This window comes from Mustela nigripes, chromosome 7, assembly GCF_022355385.1.
Source record: "Mustela nigripes isolate SB6536 chromosome 7, MUSNIG.SB6536, whole genome shotgun sequence".
Taxonomy (NCBI): domain Eukaryota; kingdom Metazoa; phylum Chordata; class Mammalia; order Carnivora; family Mustelidae; genus Mustela; species Mustela nigripes.
The window spans coordinates 7114439-7134616 of NC_081563.1; the positions used below are offsets into that span (position 1 = coordinate 7114439).

At 43.6% G+C, this 20178-nt stretch overlaps 1 protein-coding gene across 1 annotated transcript in view; it reads right to left on the reverse strand.

Moving 5' to 3' along the window:
* The window catches only part of NOL10 (nucleolar protein 10), an 84607-nt gene that overhangs the window by 12368 nt on the left and 52061 nt on the right, over positions 1-20178 (reverse strand). Inside the window, exons 14-19 of the mRNA XM_059405151.1 lie at positions 12244-12370; positions 10231-10310; positions 9944-10042; positions 8050-8139; positions 928-1101; positions 419-666 (exon numbers count right to left, since the gene is read on the reverse strand). Of these exons, the coding sequence (XP_059261134.1) occupies positions 419-666; positions 928-1101; positions 8050-8139; positions 9944-10042; positions 10231-10310; positions 12244-12370 (818 nt within the window). The remainder of the gene's footprint in view (positions 1-418; positions 667-927; positions 1102-8049; positions 8140-9943; positions 10043-10230; positions 10311-12243; positions 12371-20178) is intronic.

The window sequence follows — 20178 nt, forward strand, 5'->3', positions numbered from 1 at the left end:
GGCCGGCGCGGCACACACCTGTTCTCCCGTAACCGGCCGGCGCGGCACACACCTGTTCTCCCGTAACCGGCCGGCGCGGCACAGACCTGTCCTCCCGTAACCGGCCGGCGCGGCACACACCTGTTTTCCCGTAACCGGCCGGCGCGGCACACACCTGTTCTCCCGTAACCGGCCGGCGCGGCACACACCTGTTCTTCCGTAACTGGCCGATACTCCCAGGGCCGGGCCCCGGGCCTGACTTTATGGAAACCAGCTCGGAGGGTTATTAACAGTCCTCACCACAGAGACCAGTGTACTTCCCCTGAAGCCTGCGGTGCTTTAACTCCAAAGACCAAAATGTCCTCCTCAGGGCCACGTGGCCGCGAGGAAGAGCGAGGCCCCCGCAGCCCGGCGAGGCCCTGAGAGCAGGGTTACTCACTTGAGCAGCTTCTGCTTGGTGGCAGAATCTTTGAAACTCCTGAATTCCTCGCCTGCTTTGATCTCGTAAAACTGGGGCTTGAGGACCGTCTGCTGGTCCTCCCGGAGCCGCTCCTGCCGCTTCACCTTCTCCTCCTGCTGCAGCAGCCGGCGCTGCTTCCTGACCTCTTCGACCCAGTCCTTCTCATCATCTGAACTCTCAGAACTCTCTGCATCACTTGGTTTTCCTTCCGGTTCTTCCTCCTCTTCCTGAAAATAAAAATAGTAAGCAGTAGCTCCGTTCCCCCACCGAACAGCGACCTGTTATTCTCTTCCAACTCGCCGTCATCCGCGGGGTACGTGACACTGCACGCGTCGGGGCGGGGGGTCCCTTTGATTAAGGAAGATCTACTTCCAAGCTGAAGTGCAAACCACTTACACCCCAAGTGTCCGGAAGGCTCTTCTGACTTACACAAAAAACTTTATGTTAAAGAAACAGCAGCAGATATAACATGATAAGGAGTACGTTACTTGTTCACGAAGTTCTTGTTGCTCTAAGAGTCTTAGTTTCTTCTTCCGTTTTTCACTTATTTTCGAAACAAGTGGGTTCAAAAGCCTAAATTCTTCACTCTCTTCATCCACTTGGAAGTCAGGGTTCTCAAACATAACTTTAAACCGATCATCAGTGAGAATATTAGGAAGGCTCTATGACAAAAAGAATGTAGAAATTTAAAGTTAGTATGAATAAAATCTGACCAGAAAGATGTCCTAAAAACATTTCAGCCAATTCTAAATTAATAAGCTGTACAAGGCACATTAAATTATTAGGAAACTTCTTTAGAACTAGTTTCCAGAACTTTCAAACTACCCTTGGGTTTTGTCTCCTACCTGCAAATAGATTCTATTAATCTATTTCACAGACAATACGTATTACTTGACTATTACACATAATGAGCAAAGAAAGAACATTTTTGACTTAAATTTACGCTTACTACATTGGAAAGAATTTTCTTCAATTAACATTTCTCATGAAAAAACACTTCTTAAGGAAATATGTATTTTTGAAACATGGCTTTTTAAGCATAGCTATTACACATGTAGAAACAAAATCAGTGAGTTTTCCAAGTTCATATGCCAAAACTGGGAAAGGAAATACAGAACAATAATAAGGCAAGAATTAACGTGGTGGGTGGGAGCTGCTGGTGGAAGCTTCCTGACTCTAAGTGAGTTCTCTGGAAACATAAGGGAAGCTTCCATCTCTTACAGGAAGGCCTCATCAATTTTTTTCCGTAGGCCATTTATTGTTCACAAAGGATACAGTGTAAACTTTCTGACACAATAAAACTGATAATGAGACCCATTTGAATAGGTTGGGGCCAACATTAAGTTCCTTTCTAACTGTACCATTCTTGAACATAAAGTTTTCTAGACAGCATCATAAACTTAGCTGCTCACATAGACACATGACAATCTTCTACACTCAGGGCTCTCCTACGGTTTCTTATCTGCTGCAGACTTGGAAATCAGGTAAATCAACCTATTTCACAGGGTTTGTAAATTAAACCGCTTGAACGCGCACTGGAAAAGCTAAGCTGTTCATGCTTGCTTGTAAGCAGTGGATTTCTGAGCGTGGTCTTTGGAATACAGCTACACAAAATTTTGGTGAGTCGTAAGACATTAAGGAACTGGGGCTGTGTATTAGAGGTATGTACCTCAAATCTGATAAACCCTTAACCTGGAATTCTATGACATACTAAATATATATTGAAGATACACTGAACAAGCCTTCCCTGATTAAATATCATTTCCAAGACAGATTTAGGTTCAAGGGAGAAACAGAGAGACGATCTAGTTCCTGATCCCAAGGTGCTAGCTCAGAATCTAACGAGAAAGAAAAAAGCAGAAACAAACAAAAGACTGGAGGCTCTAAGGTACCAGATGAAGGATGCTGAGCGAAGCTGAAAGTGCCCTAAGAGCAGAGGTAAAATGTACCTCCAACCAGAGACACGTCAGAAGGGCTCACCGGGATGTGGCACCTGGGAGGACAGGTGACTGGGTTCCAACAGACCAAGCTGAAGGCATTTCCAGCCCATCGAGAGGTGGTGAACAGTCTGATGACACAAGAATGACAGAATCTGAAAATGCATTTTTTGATCTGGCCAGAGTGTAAAGGAAATCAACATCGTAACACCAGGCCCTTTATTCTACAGGTGAGGGGGCAATCCTAGGGAAGAGGAGGATGAGGAGGGGACAGGTGACAGCTCGAGGTGTGCTCCGGGGCTCTCGGATGACAAGGAGAGAACTCCGCTGTGCGAGTCCTCGGCAGACGGGAGCTGAGGGACCGCCGAGGGAGCAATCAGGCACGAGGAAGACCGAGAGAAGAGGCAGGGCCTGACTTAGGCCGGGAACAAACACGGTTTGAAGAAAGCGTGACCGTGAGACACACTTCCACGTTCGGACTGACAGGTGCGGGCTACACAGGAGCTGGCCGGAGAAGCTGGGACTGAGAAGCAGCGCGTGGAGTCCGGCGTCAGGGACTGAGGGCTGGTGCTAACGAGCAGTTAGGCCCGGGCACTGAAGAGCGCCAGGAAAAGAGGCAGAGGGTGGGACAAAGGACAAGAAGTTCCCAAAAACCAAGGTGACCCCCAGCAAGGGCACGGAGAAACCGCGGCACGTTCAGACAACGCCAGAGCACTCCGTGCTAGAGAGAAACGAGCTAACAAGTCATGGAAAGACATGGAGGAACCTTAACTGCAGGATACCAAGTGAGGGGAACCAATATGAAAAGACTTCGTGTGTATGATCCCAACGCTACAGCATTCTGGAAAGGGTAACACTGTGAACAAAGCACAAGGACCCGTCGTTGCCAGGGGCCAGGGTGAAAGAAGGAGTAACAGGCAGGGCTCAGGCGGGTTTTCGGGCCGTGAAAATACTCTGTATGACATTCTCATGGTGGATACGTGTCATTACACATTTGTCCAAATCTACAGAACGTACATCAAGTCTAATGTAAGCTATGGACTTTGGGCGATGATTCACCAAGTTGACCAATGTCCCCTCTGGTGGGGGATGTGGTCGGGGGACAGGCTGTGCATGGGTGGGCACAGTGGGGCACACAGGAGAGATCTACGACCTCCCCTAAGTTTTGCTGTGAACCTACAACTGCTCTAAAGAATTTAAATGTTTAGGGAGAATGTCATCTGGATTCTGATGAACACCGTTAGATGCCTGGGAGGAACATGCCAGGTCTCTAGGAAGAGAAGGAGGCTAAACTGCATGAATTCTTACTTTACTCATTAAATAATCACATTCAGTAATAGAGAAACATGTTACAAAAAATATGCTGCTGGTATTCTTAAGTTTTTTTCTTAATTTTAATTTTTTTAAAAGATTTTCTTTATTTATTTGAAAGAGAGAGAGATCACAAATAGGCAGAGAGGCGGCAGAGAGAGAGGGAGAAGCAGGCTCCCCGGGCAGAGAGCCCGATGCAGGACTCAATCCCAGAACCCTGAGGATCATGACCTGAGCCAAAGACAGGGGCTTAACCCACTGAGCCACCCAGATGCCCCTTTTTTCTTAATTTTAAACAAATAAATTGTACTGCCTAAAGACAAGTATGTTTTGGATGAACAACTATAAAATAATAACTCTTCTGACCTAGCTATAAAAATACTTCCCTTGGAGATTCTTCCTAGTCTAATTGTTTGTTTTCACAGCTGACTTAAAGGAGTAGTCTCAGATGTAGTTCGCGATGCACTACAGTGGTGTGTAAGCGTCTGGCTAGCTATCTATCCTGGAAATACACACGCACATGGGCTAAACACCTGCCATTCAAATTTGAAAAACATCTCAAAGTACTGTTCCTACCAGAGCGCTACTTCAAAGAATTATTAGCTGTAGATTTGAGTAGGACGCTTCCTATGAATATTTTGTCTCAACATCGTAACATACGAGGAATCCTTAACATTTGAAACAAGTCAAGTCCTTCAATGCTGTCTATGAAATTTAATGCTATGATGTCTGTGGTGCAGACTTCTGGGTAAAGATGATGTTCTAAACACAGGCATCTCCTTCTAATTCTCTGCTAAAACCCCAGTAAAGCAATAGAAAATGAGCTTTAAAAAGACACGACCCTTAAGGGTAAGGAGGACAAGAAAGAACCAGGAGCAGTGATTCTGGGAAGACGAAAGGCAGGCCTCGATCCCTCCCTGTCCCAGGAGAGGCTTCTTCCCTGGAGGGAAAGAGGTGCCCGCTGGGGTAGCAGCACCCTGAGGGCAAGAGAAGCATTTGGTACAAAGGGGCTGCAAGGCTGCCCCGGTCCCACACCTCACGCCCTTAGGACAAAAGTTCTCAGGATGCTGGGAGCCCGGCCATCAACCTCCAAGCAGGAGAATCTGACTGGCCGAGAGAAAGGCCAAAAAGGTGCTGCAATCTGAAGTGTCCCCAAGTAAACAGTTTGGCTGTGTCACCACATACTGAGTGGTGAGTCCTGTCTCCCCAGCTCAGAGTTTCCATTAAGCTGTTTTAGGTCCTTCACTCTTAAATATAAACAAATGACCTGAGATTTGAAAATCTACTTAAACTACTTAAAAAAATTTTTTTCCCCAAGAGAATCCCCCAGCACTGAAGAGCCCAAGTTTTTGGACTGAACAGGCCCCCATGGCAGCCGGCACTGTGGGCTGGATTAATGGAGGGAAGATGAGCCCCACCCCTGCTCTGAGCCATCCGCGGGGGCTTCTCTGGACTCCTACTCCTTGTCTTACTCTCTTACTTGGGAGGAGAGAATCTTAAGGAACTTCCTGAGGAAAACACGCACATAAATGTAATGTCTGGCTGTTGCTGAGAACCTACATGTTTGAAAATCTCTTCACTTGACCCTTACACTGACGGCCTGCTTGTCTGGGCTGGAAATCCACTCCTTCGGAAAACTAAAGGTCCTTCTGGTTCTGCCTCCCACACAGGGCGGAGGTGGAGTGCACCCCAGGACGCTGACCGTGAACCAGCACTCGGGAGATGGCTAGTCCAGAACAGAGAGGCCGACACAGCAGAAGAGACTCCGTCAGGAAAAGAAAAAGTAATGTAACAACCAATATTCATAGAAACACCTTGAGATGAGAGTCTGACAGCAAACAAAGGACTGAGGGCTAACCAGTGATCAACGTATAGAAAACAAACAAAAGGCCAACCACTCAATCACGGAAGACGGAGGCTGGACGGGTGACGTGATTCCGGACAGCCACCTGACTCTGCCTGCACTGGGACGAGAGCGTGCACGACCCCGACGAGGTAAGCGCTGAGCGCTGAACAAGCTGCAGCAAACCCTATCGGGAGGGAAGGTCACTGAAAGATGAAAGATAACTGGCCTGCCATTTAAAAGCCAAGAAGGAGCACTTGGGGCAATATTAAGAGACTTAGAACTTTACACGAAAATAATCTGCTAAAAGGGCCGAAGTGTTTGTCTCAGGACAGGTGCAAGCGGGGAGAGAAGGACAGAGGGACAGTCAGGTTAGTTCCTAACCAACCCTGGAGAAACACTTAGTCTTGAAAACCATGTGCTTAAAACTATAATAAAAGCCAAAAACAATCTTTAATTGGTGCTAAAAAAAACATTAAAAAGAGTATTTGGCATGTTTAAACGGATCTGATCCAACCCAGTGTCTATACCGAAGAAGCAGGACGTGGCCAGATGGAGGATTCTTGACAGGGTGACCCGATCAACGTTCCGACAAAAATTTTCAAACGCACAATCATGATGTTTCCCCTTTGTGCGTAAAAACACATAAAGTGTGTGTTTTCAGCTCACACAGTTGTCTTTATTAGCCTGCAGCTTGTGCACATGGAGGACCATCTGTGTTAGAAACCTTCTCTGACTGTCCCTAACCCCAGTGAAAGTCTGCAAAAGAGAGGCGGTGGGAGGCGAGGACAGGATACTTTCCCCACATCTTCAAAATCATCAGGGCCTTTTTAAAAGGCTCCTAAACTGAATACACCATACTGCACGCATATCAAAGTTATAATTTAAGTGTTTTACTCTCTGTAATATTAAGATATGTATCTTTATTGTTATGGACTCATTAGCATAAAACACAGATAGGACTACATCTGCACCCCACACCAGGCCCACACTCTTCCTCCTGACGCTTTAGGGCACAGAATCCAAAGATCATTTCCATTTAGCCTGTAAAATGGCATTCTCAAGTCGAAAAGTTACCTTCCCGATCACCCTCAGGCTGGGCTAACAAGAAAATCAAGGTGAACACCCGGAGGACAGAGTCAACACCGCAGGAAGCTCTTCCACTGCAAGTGCTTGGAGATCCGAGCACACACTTAATGCCCTGATGTGAATTAATTAGGAGGGTCCACAGCACGTGGACAGAAATGTATACAGCAGGTCTAAATAATTATTTCAATGTCGGTCAATTATTCCCACAAGGAAAATGGAAACAAAAAAGTCATCTATGGATTTACTTAAGAGAAGCTTCCAAAAATCAAATTTTAAATAATATATTAAAAAAACCCTACTAGACCAGAATGGAAAGATGCAGCCAGGGCAAGGAGGCAGAAGATGAGCCGTAAGTGTGTACTCCACTTAGAAATCACAGCACTCCAAGAACACCCTTCTCCGGTCCTATCTTTGTATGTGACAGAAGAAAAAACTGTGCCCCAGTAAAGCCCGGGGTCACTGAGCGAGAAGCCAGTGAGAAGCTCCTTCGGCTGAAGTCCGCGGGCGCTAGGGAAACAAGTAGAACAAAAACAAACACAAAAAGAGCCGGCTTATCTCCCAGTGGCTTACCTGGTTAGAAACGAGCGGGAGCACAGAGAAAGAGTAAACAGGCAAATGAAAATCTCCTGCGAGGGGGACACCGCTGGCCCCAAGTTCCAAGGTCAGGCCCTTCATGCAGAGTCGGGTGCCAGCGGGCTCCCAAGAGATTGGGTCTTTATAACTCATTCTAGCCAAGAGCCAAGCCTGACTGACCCGCCTTCCTGCTCGTCTAAGCGGATGATGAGAAGTCCTCACATATATGGGAAAATCAGAAAACTGTCCCCCTGTCCTGATCGTATCTGCAACATGAACCACTAACCCTCACTTATTTCATGACCGACCTCCATCCGTTTTTACATCAGTAAAGGAAGGTGCAGTCACACACGCGGGCATGCTCCTGAAAACACCAAGTCTAAAAAATTAATTACTTCTGGAATTACAAACAGATCTAGTCAGAATGAGGAAAAACAATAAATTTAAATATTTAACAATATAAGGATTAAATAAATGATACATCCTTCAGAGAGTATACCGAGCTCTCAAAAGTATTTATGAAGAACTGTTAATGAAATGGGAAACCACTTACATTATTTTATACAACCAGGATAAACATTTTATATATACAGTATTATCTCACTATTATAGCTTATAATTTTAAGAGAAATAAGAGAGAAAGAAAATTCACCAACATACTAATGAGGCCTTTCTCTAGGTAGAATTACATAAGTGACACTCTTTATTGTTCTTTTCTATTTTCCAAATTTCCCATATTGAGCACATACTATCCCATAAGCAGGGGAGAAAAAGCTTCAAGAAGAAAGAGAATACATATTATAAGCAACCACTAAGAAAATACAGAAACAATTTATCAATGCCTTACAAAATCTTACCTTAACTTTCTTTTTCCAGGTACATCTTTGCTTTTCCTCCTCTTCCTCAATTAATTTAAGTGCCAGCTCTTTGTTAACTTTGGGCAATTTCTAGGAGAAGGGAAAAAAAAGGTGTATTAAATACCTACATTCTAGCTGTAAAAGTTAATAGTTCTGTAAGGAGTATAATTTCACAAATAGGACACTTCTTATTTATTTATTTTTTAAGTAGGCCCCATGCCCAGTGTGGGGCCCAATGTGGGGCCTGAACCCATGACCCCAAGATCAAGACCCAAGCTGAGATCAAGAGTCAGACACTTGACTGACTGAGCCACTCAGGCACCCCTCCAATTCTTATTTTTAAAATTTCATTATCCCCAGAGGAGGAAATAACGTGGACACATGTGATCTAATCAGGTGGGAGCGCCTGCCCTCCCGCGGCCTCTTTCCTGGCGCACGGAGAAGTGAGCTGCGGGAAGCGGTGTTTGGCCGAGGTGGGCCGCAGAGGGCCAGGCCTGTCGCTGAAGAACCGGAGGCCGGCAGGCCTGCTACTGCAGCTTTTGGCTGGGGTGCACGGAAGCCCTGAAACACCATGGAGAGTACTAAATGCACTATTCGTGGCTCCTGAAACAGCACATTTCTTCAGCGGAGTTCTAGATGTGAGACTGACAACTCTCAGGAAAAAGCTGTGAACTCTCTATTGTCCTTTTCCACTCAGTGCTTTATGTCCCACTGTAAGCTACAACTCTGACAAGTCATGCAGAGATGGGGCAAAAGTACTGCACATCCTAGCCTCCCCCTTGCCAACACACACACGTTCAACACTCCTAGAAAACTTTACAAACAACCTGCAAAAAGGGAAGCAATCGTTGGTACTGAGTGTGTCTGTGTGTGTGTGTAGACGTATGTTCATGTGTGTGTATGTTTGTGTGTGTGTACATACGTATTTATGTATGTGTGGATTTACTTATTGCCAGTGGCCTGTCATGGGGCCGGCAGCGCAAGTCAACAGTTCTTCACCCCGGCCGCAGATGGGGTTCCAGTGGGTTGTGGGGTTCCAGCGGGTGGTTTTCGGACACTCGCAGGGGTGGACTGGCTCTAACTGGCCACAGCCTCCTCGGAGGCCGGGTTTCAGGAGCAGCCATGGCCGCCCCGCCGCCCAGCCCCAAGGCGCCACCTGCTTCCTGCAAGCACACCTCCCCTAGTGCCGTCCTTCTCGGTTTTGCCTCAGTTCTCTAACACCTGGCTAACAACTGCTCACATTAAATTCTAGTACTGGGGGGCGCCTGGGTGGCTCAGTGGGTTAAAGCCTCTGCCTTTGGCTCGGGTCATAAGCCCAGGGTCCTGGGATCGAGCCCCACATCGGGCTCTCTGCTCCGTGGGGAGCTGCTTCCTCCTCTCTCTCTGCCTGCCACTCTGCCTGCTTGTGACCTCTGTCCGCCAAGTAAATAAATAAATAAATAAATAATCTTAAAAAAAAAAAAAAAAATTCTAGTACTGGAACCAGATGATCTGATTCCTATCCGGACCCTGACAGAGTCCGATGACTGTGACCCAAGCAGAGAGCCTTAGAGAGTGCCAAATACCAGAAAGAAATGCAGGTTATCGAAGCCCCAATGCTCCAAACACTGACAGAGACCTGTCTAAAAATTCCATCACATTTTCTTAGACGGGCTGACAACATCAGTCTCTCTGGCGTTATCTTCCACAATATCACGGCCACAGAATCCATCGTGTTCAAACTGTAAAGAGTAGCCACCCTTATGACCCATAAAGAAGATTAACACTATTACGAAAAGATGTAAACTAAAAATGGGAAAATGAAGAAACAGATGGCACGTTTCCCTGCAATAACACGCAAAATGAACTTGTATTTTTCTGGTAAACTCGTCAATGAAGAGAACAGAATACCCACCTTTAATTGGACTCTCTGTGCGCGTGTTTCTTCTATCTTCTGTCGGATCTTATCTTTCCTGTATTCTTCATAAGCAAATGGGTTTACCATCAATTTCACCTTTTCAAAGTAGGAAAAAAGTTCAAAAATTAAAGTCATATTTAATAGCATGCTTTAGCAACATCAAGACTATTCTGCCGAAGAACAGGCAGACCACTTACAAATCATAAGCATGTTCTACAAAATGCAAGTAAACAGCAATGAAATGGCTCGTTAATCACATAAAGTAAGTATACTCTCCTATTTACCTTGTGATAGAGTCTTATATCCATGAAAAATCCATGCATATACGCCCGGAGGAAAGGTGATCCAATGAGATGCGTGAGCCCTGGAGGGAGTTAATCAGAAGAGAGCGGGTCCTTATGAAATCTTGATTAAAATTAAACCATTTTTTCCTTGGACTATGGTAAGATTTCACTTTGGAGTAAAACTATACAGACCAGAACCGTTAATCTTCACAAACTATGGAGGAAATTTAATCTACTTTAAGCAGCATCACCTTATTTATTTTATATATCATACTAAGCATAAAAATGATGAAAAAGTCTTTATGAACTACGAAAGACTGGCAAAGAAGGATTCTGTATACTAGTGGTTCTCAGATTTTTGGACTCCGTGAACCAGTTCAATTTAAAAAATAATCCTGGCATCAACAGTGACTTGCCAACTTCACACCACGAAGTAGGAATGGTGGGGGGAGCATTATCTCCCATAATTTCCAAATACGAAGCACACTATCACAATCAAGTAGGAAGGGCATATTCTTTCCCATTATCACTCTCATTTTATAGATGGGAGAACCAAGGCTTAATGAGGTCCGGTGACCTGGCCCTGTCAGGCAGACACGAAGGAGATGTGGGGCACGCCCATCAGTCTCCCTCTGATGCCCGTGCTGTTAGCCATGGTGCGTACCATCCAGCGTTCCAGCACAAGTAACATTCCACGAAACAGATTTTGGGAAATACCATGCATTATAACCACCTTCCTCACCCAAAAAGTAAAAGAGACTAAACAAGCACTCCAAATGAACTAAACCCAGCATTCTTAAAAACCTTGCAAACTAGCAATGACTTTTTCCCTCCGATTTAAGAATGGAGGTGAGTGTGACACAGCACAGTGTAAAAGTTACCCTGGAGATCTTCAGGAAGGTGTATCAGTAGGAAGATCCCACTTGACTGCAACTCATCCTGCCTTCATTTTTAAAAGGCTGACTACAAGTCTTTCCCCTTTAAACATTCAATTGTAAAGAGCTGTTTCGGTGGTAAGTGGTAGAAAATGAATTCTGCCTGGATTAACTGTGCTACGAAATAAAGTTTAAAAACCTCTCAGTTTAATTAGGACAGGATTCTATTTTCTTTTAACATTTAATTGCTGCCATATATATATCTGTCCCACAGACAACTAAGCTGCCTCCTTGCACAGAAGGGGTCATCAGGGTCTGCCCACTCTCACTCTCCATCATTTCCTGTGCAGTGTTTCTCCAATGACAGAACTAGATCAGCAAAATCTCCCCTCCCCAGCCCGCGAAGCAGCACCGGTCACCTGAGACACTGCATGCTTCCCACAGGGTGGTGTGCCTGAGGCGGAGTGCATGCGCTCTAGGTGTAAACCCCAACCCTCGTGTTCAGGACTGAAGCCTCTGGCTAGCTGGTCTCACCTTCTAGTGCCTCAGTTTCCTTATCTATAAAATGGCACCATAACCATATCCACTCCATGGAGTGGGGAAGATTAAGAGCTGTATGTAAACCGGCAGAGTATTACCTGGCACATGATAAGCCCCACGATGTTGGGGGCTGGTAAAAGGCATTTCTTGGTCTGTGACCTTAAACTAAAGTTAACTATAAGGTTCTACACGTCTGAGGGTTCAGCTGGGTTCCTCAGGTTTAGACGGGGTCTTCTACCAGCAAACTTAAAAGGGAGCTGGAAACCATTTATGTGCAGTCTCTGAGATTTTTGCAAAACCTTATATGCAAACAGTACTTAAAGAAAATTACTGCCTTCTTGACATGTTTTTCTATACATAGCTAGTATGCTAAAGAAAATTATTCCTCACTTAAGACGCAGAAAAGCTTCAGCAGGTTGAATTTATCTGGACCTTTTCTCTAAGCAGAGATTACAAACTTGACAATATATATAGCAAGTTTAATATCTGATTTGGCAGAAAGAGAAGATTTGGAAAATCACATAAATGTGACTCTTCCTCTAACATTCAAAACTCACCCCATGAATAATTTTTTAAAAAATTTTATAATTTTTTTTACCTAAATTTTCAAGGTCTTTCTTGGTGACAAATTTGTAATCGTCGTACACCGTGCTTTCAGGATTCTCTTCTAACTCTTCTGTCAGGTTATCCAGGAACGAACACCACCTGGGCGCAGGACCCAGAACCTATCAGTGTTAATCGAAAGGTCAGCACATGCACATTCTCATCACGTAACTAAGAGTTAGTTATTTTACACCAGATTTTCTTAACTGTAATTTAAAAATCCTTATTCCTATCAGAAGTATTGAAAAATAACTCTAATACGCATAATCAACAAGTTTATTGTGGAAGAAAATAGAGTAGGGAAAATTTAGGCCTATAAAGGAAAAATCTCTGGGATGCAAAGACAGTAATGAATATTCTTACATTAGGACTATCAAAATACAAATAATTCAGATACTTAAAATAACATCCATTTAATCTATCTCCTCTTTTATCCAAAAGATTACTAAAATCTACAAAAGCCTATTTGGTATAAAAGACTTTTTAAAGTTTGCCATTTGTGACAAACAAAAGTCTAAAATGAGAATTACCTTCTTCTTGGGGGGGTTTTCAACTAATTACTTGATAATTATATTTGTTCTTGTGTGGTCCACTTCATTTAATTCATTACAAATTAAAATTCTGTAAAGAATCCTTCAGACTTGACCTAAAAGGTCTGCCAGGGCCCACAAGTTAGTGAGAAATAAAAGCTGAGAATTTATAATTAACGAAACAGGAATAGTTCATTCTGTAATCCAACTACTTCCATAAAATACCGTGACTGCTTTTGACTTTTTTGCCGTTGATACACATCTCTCCCCAGCACAATGCCTCACCCACCGAGGTCAAAGCTTATCCCAAAGGAAGCAGCGTGGCTCGGTGGGCAGGCCATGGGGCCGAAAGCCTCAGTGAACTGCAGGCTTTCACAAGGAACAACCCTGGGCTCTGACAAAATGGAAAGTCCCATGACTACCTCCCCGTCTATTGTGATGGTAATCAATGAAACAGGAGAAAAACAAAAATCATAATGGAAATTTTTAAATCGAGCTTAAACTTTTTGGGAAAGGGAAGGTGGGAGGAAGAGTGTTGTGACAATGAAAAACAGCGCCTGATGCCATCTCCAATCAGAAACAGGTAAATGTCAGAGGTGGCCATACCTGGGCAGTATTACTGAGCCTGATGAGCAAGGGTGATCCCCCGGACCGCAAAGGCTATGGCTCTCATGGTCTCAAAACCATGCTAATGAGCAAAAAGGAGTCCTAGCAAGAAGTTTCATACGTGCATCACCTATGATTTTTTTTTAAGTAAAGGTTTTAATGCACCAAGTGGTTTGGCTCTAACTGTGAAAGATTAACCTTAAAGAAATGCAAGGCATTAAACAAAATTCAATGTAGAATGCTTTCTAAAGAAGCTGCTGTGATTTTAAGCCATTTTAGGCAAGCAGCTTGATGTCAACGAATGCTAATAATGCTACTACAGCTAAAGCACTGCACGGAACCGGAGTCACTGGCCATGACCTCCCTGAAGGAGTTTAAAATCTCACGGGGACAGGAAATGTAGCGGGGCACAGGCGCACACTCACGCAGTTGCTCCAGCAAGAGACGGAGACTGCAGCGAGTCCACGAGGAAGACAGGTGAGGCCAGGAACCAACGGCAGGGACATCGAAAAGCACATACGCAGGGTCTCAGGGATGGAGTGAACCCTTGAGCCGGCGGGGAAAATCACAGGGTCCCATCTGAGCGACGGCTCGGGCACTTGGAACCATGACATATCTGCTCCCCATCGGTCATAAAGCAAAATGCAAAGCCCATGGTGCAGGACCTGGGGCAGCAACCTTCTCCTCTTCTAGACAGAATGGAAGCACACAGTGCTCACCTTTCTGGAATGTAGTATCCAAGATGCTGTCCTCGTGCGAGGGCAGGAACCCTAGCTGTTCTAAATGCTGCGTCTCTAGGACCCGGAACACTGCCTGCCGGCCGTGTGTGTTCAGTACACCTTTCCCGAATACCTGTGGGGGCACGGACTGTACGCCTGCTTTCGGGCATTGCATGCCGCACAGTACGAAGACTTAAGGGATCCTGCTTGGCAAAAGTACTCTTTAAATTGTTTATTTTTCTTATTCAGATAAAAACACTCAAATAACTCTCCATAAAACTAATAGATATAATGCTTTTTGGTGAAAGACCATTTTGCCTCCTAGGCAAGGTGGCAACTGCAATCAAAAGACCTCATAATAAGGCAGTTTCACTTTTATTTTTTTAAAAAAGATTTTATTTATTTATTTGACAGAGATCACAAGTAGGCAGAGAGGCAGGCGGTGGGGGGCGGGGGAGGGGGGAGCAGGCTCCCCGCTGAGCAGAGAGCCTGATGTGGGGCTCAATCCCAGGACTCCAGGATCATGACCTGAGCCGAAGGCAGAGGCCTTAACCCATTGAGCCACCCAGGTGCCTAGGGAGTTTCACTTTTAAAAACCTTCAAGCAGGACGCCTGGGTGGCTCAGTCACTAAGCGGCTGCCTTCAGTCACATCATGATCCCAGGGTCCTGGGATCAAGGCCCACATCGGGCTCCCTCCTCGATGGTAAGCCTGCTTCTCCCTCACCTGCTCCCCCCTGCTTGTGTTCCCTCTCTCTGTGTCTCTCTGTCAAATAAATAAATAAAATCTTGGGGAAAAAAAAAAAAAAAAAAACCTTCAAGCAGTGATAAACCACTGGCCTGAAAGACAGTAATAAGATTATACTGTGTTTACTGACTTTCCTTGGGGAGTAAAGAGCAGGAATATCAAAATATCTGGCCAGATCTGAACTGATTTTCACAAAAGTCCTTTTTTAGAATGTTCCACAACATTTACCTTGATTAGCTAACTGGATTCTAATGGAATTGTTTTAAACCGCCTCTCAGGGGACAGGTCTGGTTATGGTAAATAAACTCTACAGTCACATTCACGGCCATTAAATTTTACAGGAGGAAATATTTCCATCAAAAACAAAATGAAATCTAGTGGGTTGATTTTATTAATCACATTTCCGTAGTTCCTCTTCCGGAGGGGGGAAAAAAAAAAAAGAAACATCAGAACAACCATAACAAAGTTGAAACTACTGATTTAGCTGGCATTAAACTGCAGGTTTATCTACATTCCAGCTTTCCTCAAAGGTCTACCATTAGGTGGCAAAAGCAGTGGTGGGTTTAACCAACAAGGAGGGTATAACCCCACGCACAGCTCTATAATGACCACAGTATTAATGTGTAAAAAGTCCTTGTTGTCCTCATAAAATATGTTAAGCCTTGAATTAGTCCTTAAAAATATGTTAATTTACCTCCTAAATTTCAGGTTTTGCAACTTGAAGAAAACATCTTTTCTCTAACCACTGGAATACTATTATTGTATCAAAAGCTTTGAGGTTTTCTGTACTGTCATTATATTGGTATATTCTATACCTCAGCCACAAGTGAGTATTGTTCCTTTAGCTGCATTTTTTTATGTACCTTAAAAGGCTTTTTTGTTTGTTTGTTTGTTTCAGAAAATTAGTGGAGATTGTTCTATTTTAAACTTCTATTATCTATTAATGAACTTCTACTTTTAAGTTATAAGAATTTCCTGAAGTTACAGGTCAGCACAGCAGCGAACTGGAAACTAATTCAACCAACAGCTACGAGGGGACGCTGTGGGCCCCTTGGCAACTTTAATGACCATCACACCACCCAATCTGGACGGAAGTACGTGTCCTCCCAGATGGGAAAGAATCTTTATCCCGGTGCCCGGGGAAGGGCTCCGCTGCAGCCAAGTATCTGCTTGTCTAAGCTATCTGAGCAGAAGAACCGATTTTAAAGTACATGAAAATACATGCTGTGTGCCTGAGATCACCTGCCTCTCCAGTTATAAACTGCCTTTAAGATGTTACTTATACAGCCTTAATTTTAAGACCCAAAGTTCTCTGTATGCCGGCAGTGGACAGAAATGACAGAGTGGGGAGAAGAGAGGACGAATATTAAAATCCTTCCGGAGTCCACAGAAGAGAGGAGCCGCCCCACCCCTCTATGGGAAGCCACGGTGCTGCAGCCGGAGCTGGGTTGGGGCAGAGAGAAAGACAAGATTTACTGAAGGCATGGTTTCTAACAGATAAACCAGCAACAACGGTATATTATTCCTATTATTAGAGACAAAGAACCAAACCACTGAGTTGGTACAAGTCTCATCATTTCTTCCATTACTTATAATGCTACTGAACACAGCCAAATCATTTCATCATCTTCCTACCATTAGTATAAGAAAATAACCAATTACATAAAACAGCGATTAAATTTAAAATGATCTTTTTTATTTCAAGTTTTTATTTAAATTCCAGTTACTTAACATAAAGTGTACTATTAGTTTCATGTTCACAATATGGCAATTCAACACTTCAGACATCCCCTGTGCTCACCACAAGGGCCCTCACTCGTTAACCCCGACACCAGTCTAGTCCACCTCCCCCGCCTGGAACCATCCTTTGTTCTCTATAGTTGAGAGTCTGTTTCTTGGTTTGCCTCTCTCGTTCCCCTGCCCCATGTTCACCTGTTTTGTTTCTTAAATTCCACATATGAAATCCTATGGTATTGTCTTTGTGACTGACATTTTGCTTCCCATAATACACTCTAGCTCATCTATGCTGTCCCAAATGACAAGATTCATTCTTTTTGATGCCTAAGTAATAAGATTCCATGTAAACATATGTACACCACACCTTCTTTATCCATTCATCAGTCCATGGACTTTTTTTTTTTTAAGATTTTATTTAATTACTTAACAGAGGGAGAGAGATCACAAGTAGGCAGAGCAGCAGGCAGAGAGAGACTGGGAAGCAGGCTCCCTGCTGAGCAGAGAGCCTCATGTGGGGCTCGATCCCAGGACCCTAAGATCATGACCCGAGCCGGAGGCAGAGGCTTAACCCATTGAGCCATCCAGGTGCCCCAGTCCGTGGACATTTGAGCTCTTTCCATAACTGACTATTGTGGACAACGCTGCTATAAGCATCAGAGTGCACGAGTCCCTCCAAATCAGTATCTCTGCATCCTATGGGTAAGTTTGATTGCTGGGTCCTAGGGTAGCTCTATTTTTTAATTTTTTGAGGCACCTCCCTACTGTTCTCCAGAGTGGCTGCACCAACTTGCATTCCCACCAGCACGTAAGAGCGCTCCCCTTTCTCCACATCCCTGCCAACACCTGCTGTCCTCTGTGTTGTTAATTTTAGCCATTCTGACAGGTGTGAGGTACTATCTCATTTTAGTTTTGATCTGTATTTCCCTGAAATTATTATCTTCAATTTTTAATCACTTAAAAAAACTTCAGCAACGAAGAAAATTCTTAATTACTCCATTTGGTAGAACTCTATCAGTAAATAACTCTGAAGGAAAAATGGGCTTATAAGCTGGGAAACTTCAACTGATATTAGCACACACAGAAGTATATAAAGTATCCAAGTACTCTGACTTTTAAAAATATTCACTTATAAAATTTTCAGAATGCATTGCCGCGTAGTGTGAAGTAGGGTATCTTTTAATGATCACTGGAGAAAGAACCATCACAGTATAAGCAAGCATATCATCGCATGTGAAAATGACTTAAGTATATTCCGTTAAGTTCAGGGACTAAAACTAGCTCCAACAAATGTCAGGAGGCAGAGATTAATTCAATTTTCAGTCATCAAGTATTTACTGAGTTCCAGGCTTATTATGTCCCACTTTATAAAAACAAGTAGCAAAATGAAACCCAACAGGAAAAGAGCTTCAGATATAACGATACTTCTGGGAATGGACTAGATGATTCCTAACTTCCTCAGCTTCATTCATTCATTCAAAAAGTTAACCGAGCATTTATCAAAAGCTGGTGCCAAATGTCTAAAATATGTAAAACAAGTTTGGAAAACAAGGAACTACAATATCAATGTGATTGGTGTCATAGCAGAGAGATTCTAAAATGGTGCCGGGCAGCCAAAGCAGCCTGTAAGAAGACATCTGCATTAGGCCTTGAAAAATTCAAAGAGGTTATCATTCTATATTCGGTAAAACTTAATTGCCATACTAAATATTTAGAATTTAATGCTAGCAAAATTAATATATATTTTACTCATTATTAATTCTACAGATAATGCTTGGTTAGAAGAATTATCATACCCCTTTAATCCCTGAAACTCAATGTATACTGACGTTATAATGACAACACCGAAGAGATAAGAACCACACTTATAAGCAACGATGGAAACTGTGAATATATAATAATTTTATTATCTAGCAACCAAGTATATTATATATTATCCTGTTGCAAAACTGTTTCCGGACATTCTAAAGTTGGTATAAATATCTATTTCTGGAACTCGAGCAATAATAAAAACAGCATCAAGAGCAGCAAAAGTGATCATCGCAGTAGCAAACCAGACCCTAAGAGGTAGGGAGGGAGTTTCATGCTCCTGAAGAATTTTAAGTCACATCTAACCAAAAATCTGTTATTTTTAGTATGGGGCCATAACTCTTTATCAGAAACTACTGGGCCCAGAAAGAACTTGAAATTCAGATTTTTTAATGCATTTTTATAAAGGTAATACAGTATGCACACCATATATTATATAAAATCTCCAGCGGTCCACATTCAAACATGTTACTATCTCCGCAGCAAAATCCTACACATATTCGCACCAGTGATTTGGGATAAATAAAGACTGAAAAGAGCTTCATCATTACGGGGCAGGTTTGAGTCTCAATGAAGCAAGTCAAGTCAGGTTTTCCCACCAATGAATTACTAAAAAAATGTCAGGGCTTTCTGGATTTCAGAATTGCAGATCAGAGATAATGGAAGTATGTTATACTGTCAACACCACTGACCACTGTTACGATTATTAATTTTTCTCACTACATAGTCTGTATCTCTAGTGGCCGAATGGGATTCTGCCAACTAAGACCAGCTGCACCATACATATACCCAAAGGAGAATTTCCTTTCAAACTTTTCCTCCCTTATTGGCTGAAAGGCACCACGAGCACCAGCACGTACCTTCAAATTCTGACAGCTGGGGCTTAATAAGAACCGACCACGGCCCGGCCCGGAACAAGAGAGGCAGCTGGGTGAGCCGAGGGAGTGGCCCTGCACTTGGGCGTGTAATTGCATCTGCAACATGATGAGCTGCCTAATTGCACACCCAAGTTCACATGCATTTGCGTGAGTAATTGTGAGTCATTTAAAGGTACTCTGAGCGCTTTGTTCTCTCATTCCTAAAAATCAGATTAGCAAGGGAGCAATTTAATTTCAACATTTTAAAAGGTTTATTTCAAAAAGGAGAGACATTACTATCGGCTGTGATTTCAATTTTGATTTGGTTTTTGAAAAAGCAGTTTAGACACTGAAATGATATGATAAGCAGAAAAAATGCTCATGTCACTGTTCATCATGAGCCAATCAAACCAACAGCTCATCCGCACAAGGCTCTGTGAGCACAGATAAGCGCAAGATGGAATGCCTGTACTCCAGGGCTGGGGAGACAGGACACCGCAAGCAAACATCTAAACACAAAATTAAAACAGACAGTAACAAGCACACCGATTTCAGTTAATCATGGCACACTAACTATATGCTTTTATCTCCTCACCCTCCCAAGCCTACTCAAAATACACAGTCCACCAATATAAAAAGGTATTAACGTTCAAGGACAAAAAGAACAAAAATAGAAAATGCGGCCGGCATTTGCGGGATTTAACACGGGGCACGTCAGGGGCCTGCAGAGGTAGGTGACAAAAAAAAGGAGGGCGGGTTCTTCCCTGGAGCCCCTGAGACCCACGACTTCCGGGCTCCGTTCATCTGGGAAACCAGGCCTGAATGGAGGGGAAGTGACAGAGACGATGTACACCTAAGTTCCCACCACCGCTGAGGAGACCAGAGGATAACTCTCCGGAGAAAGTGATCAGGCCAAGAGAGAGAACACC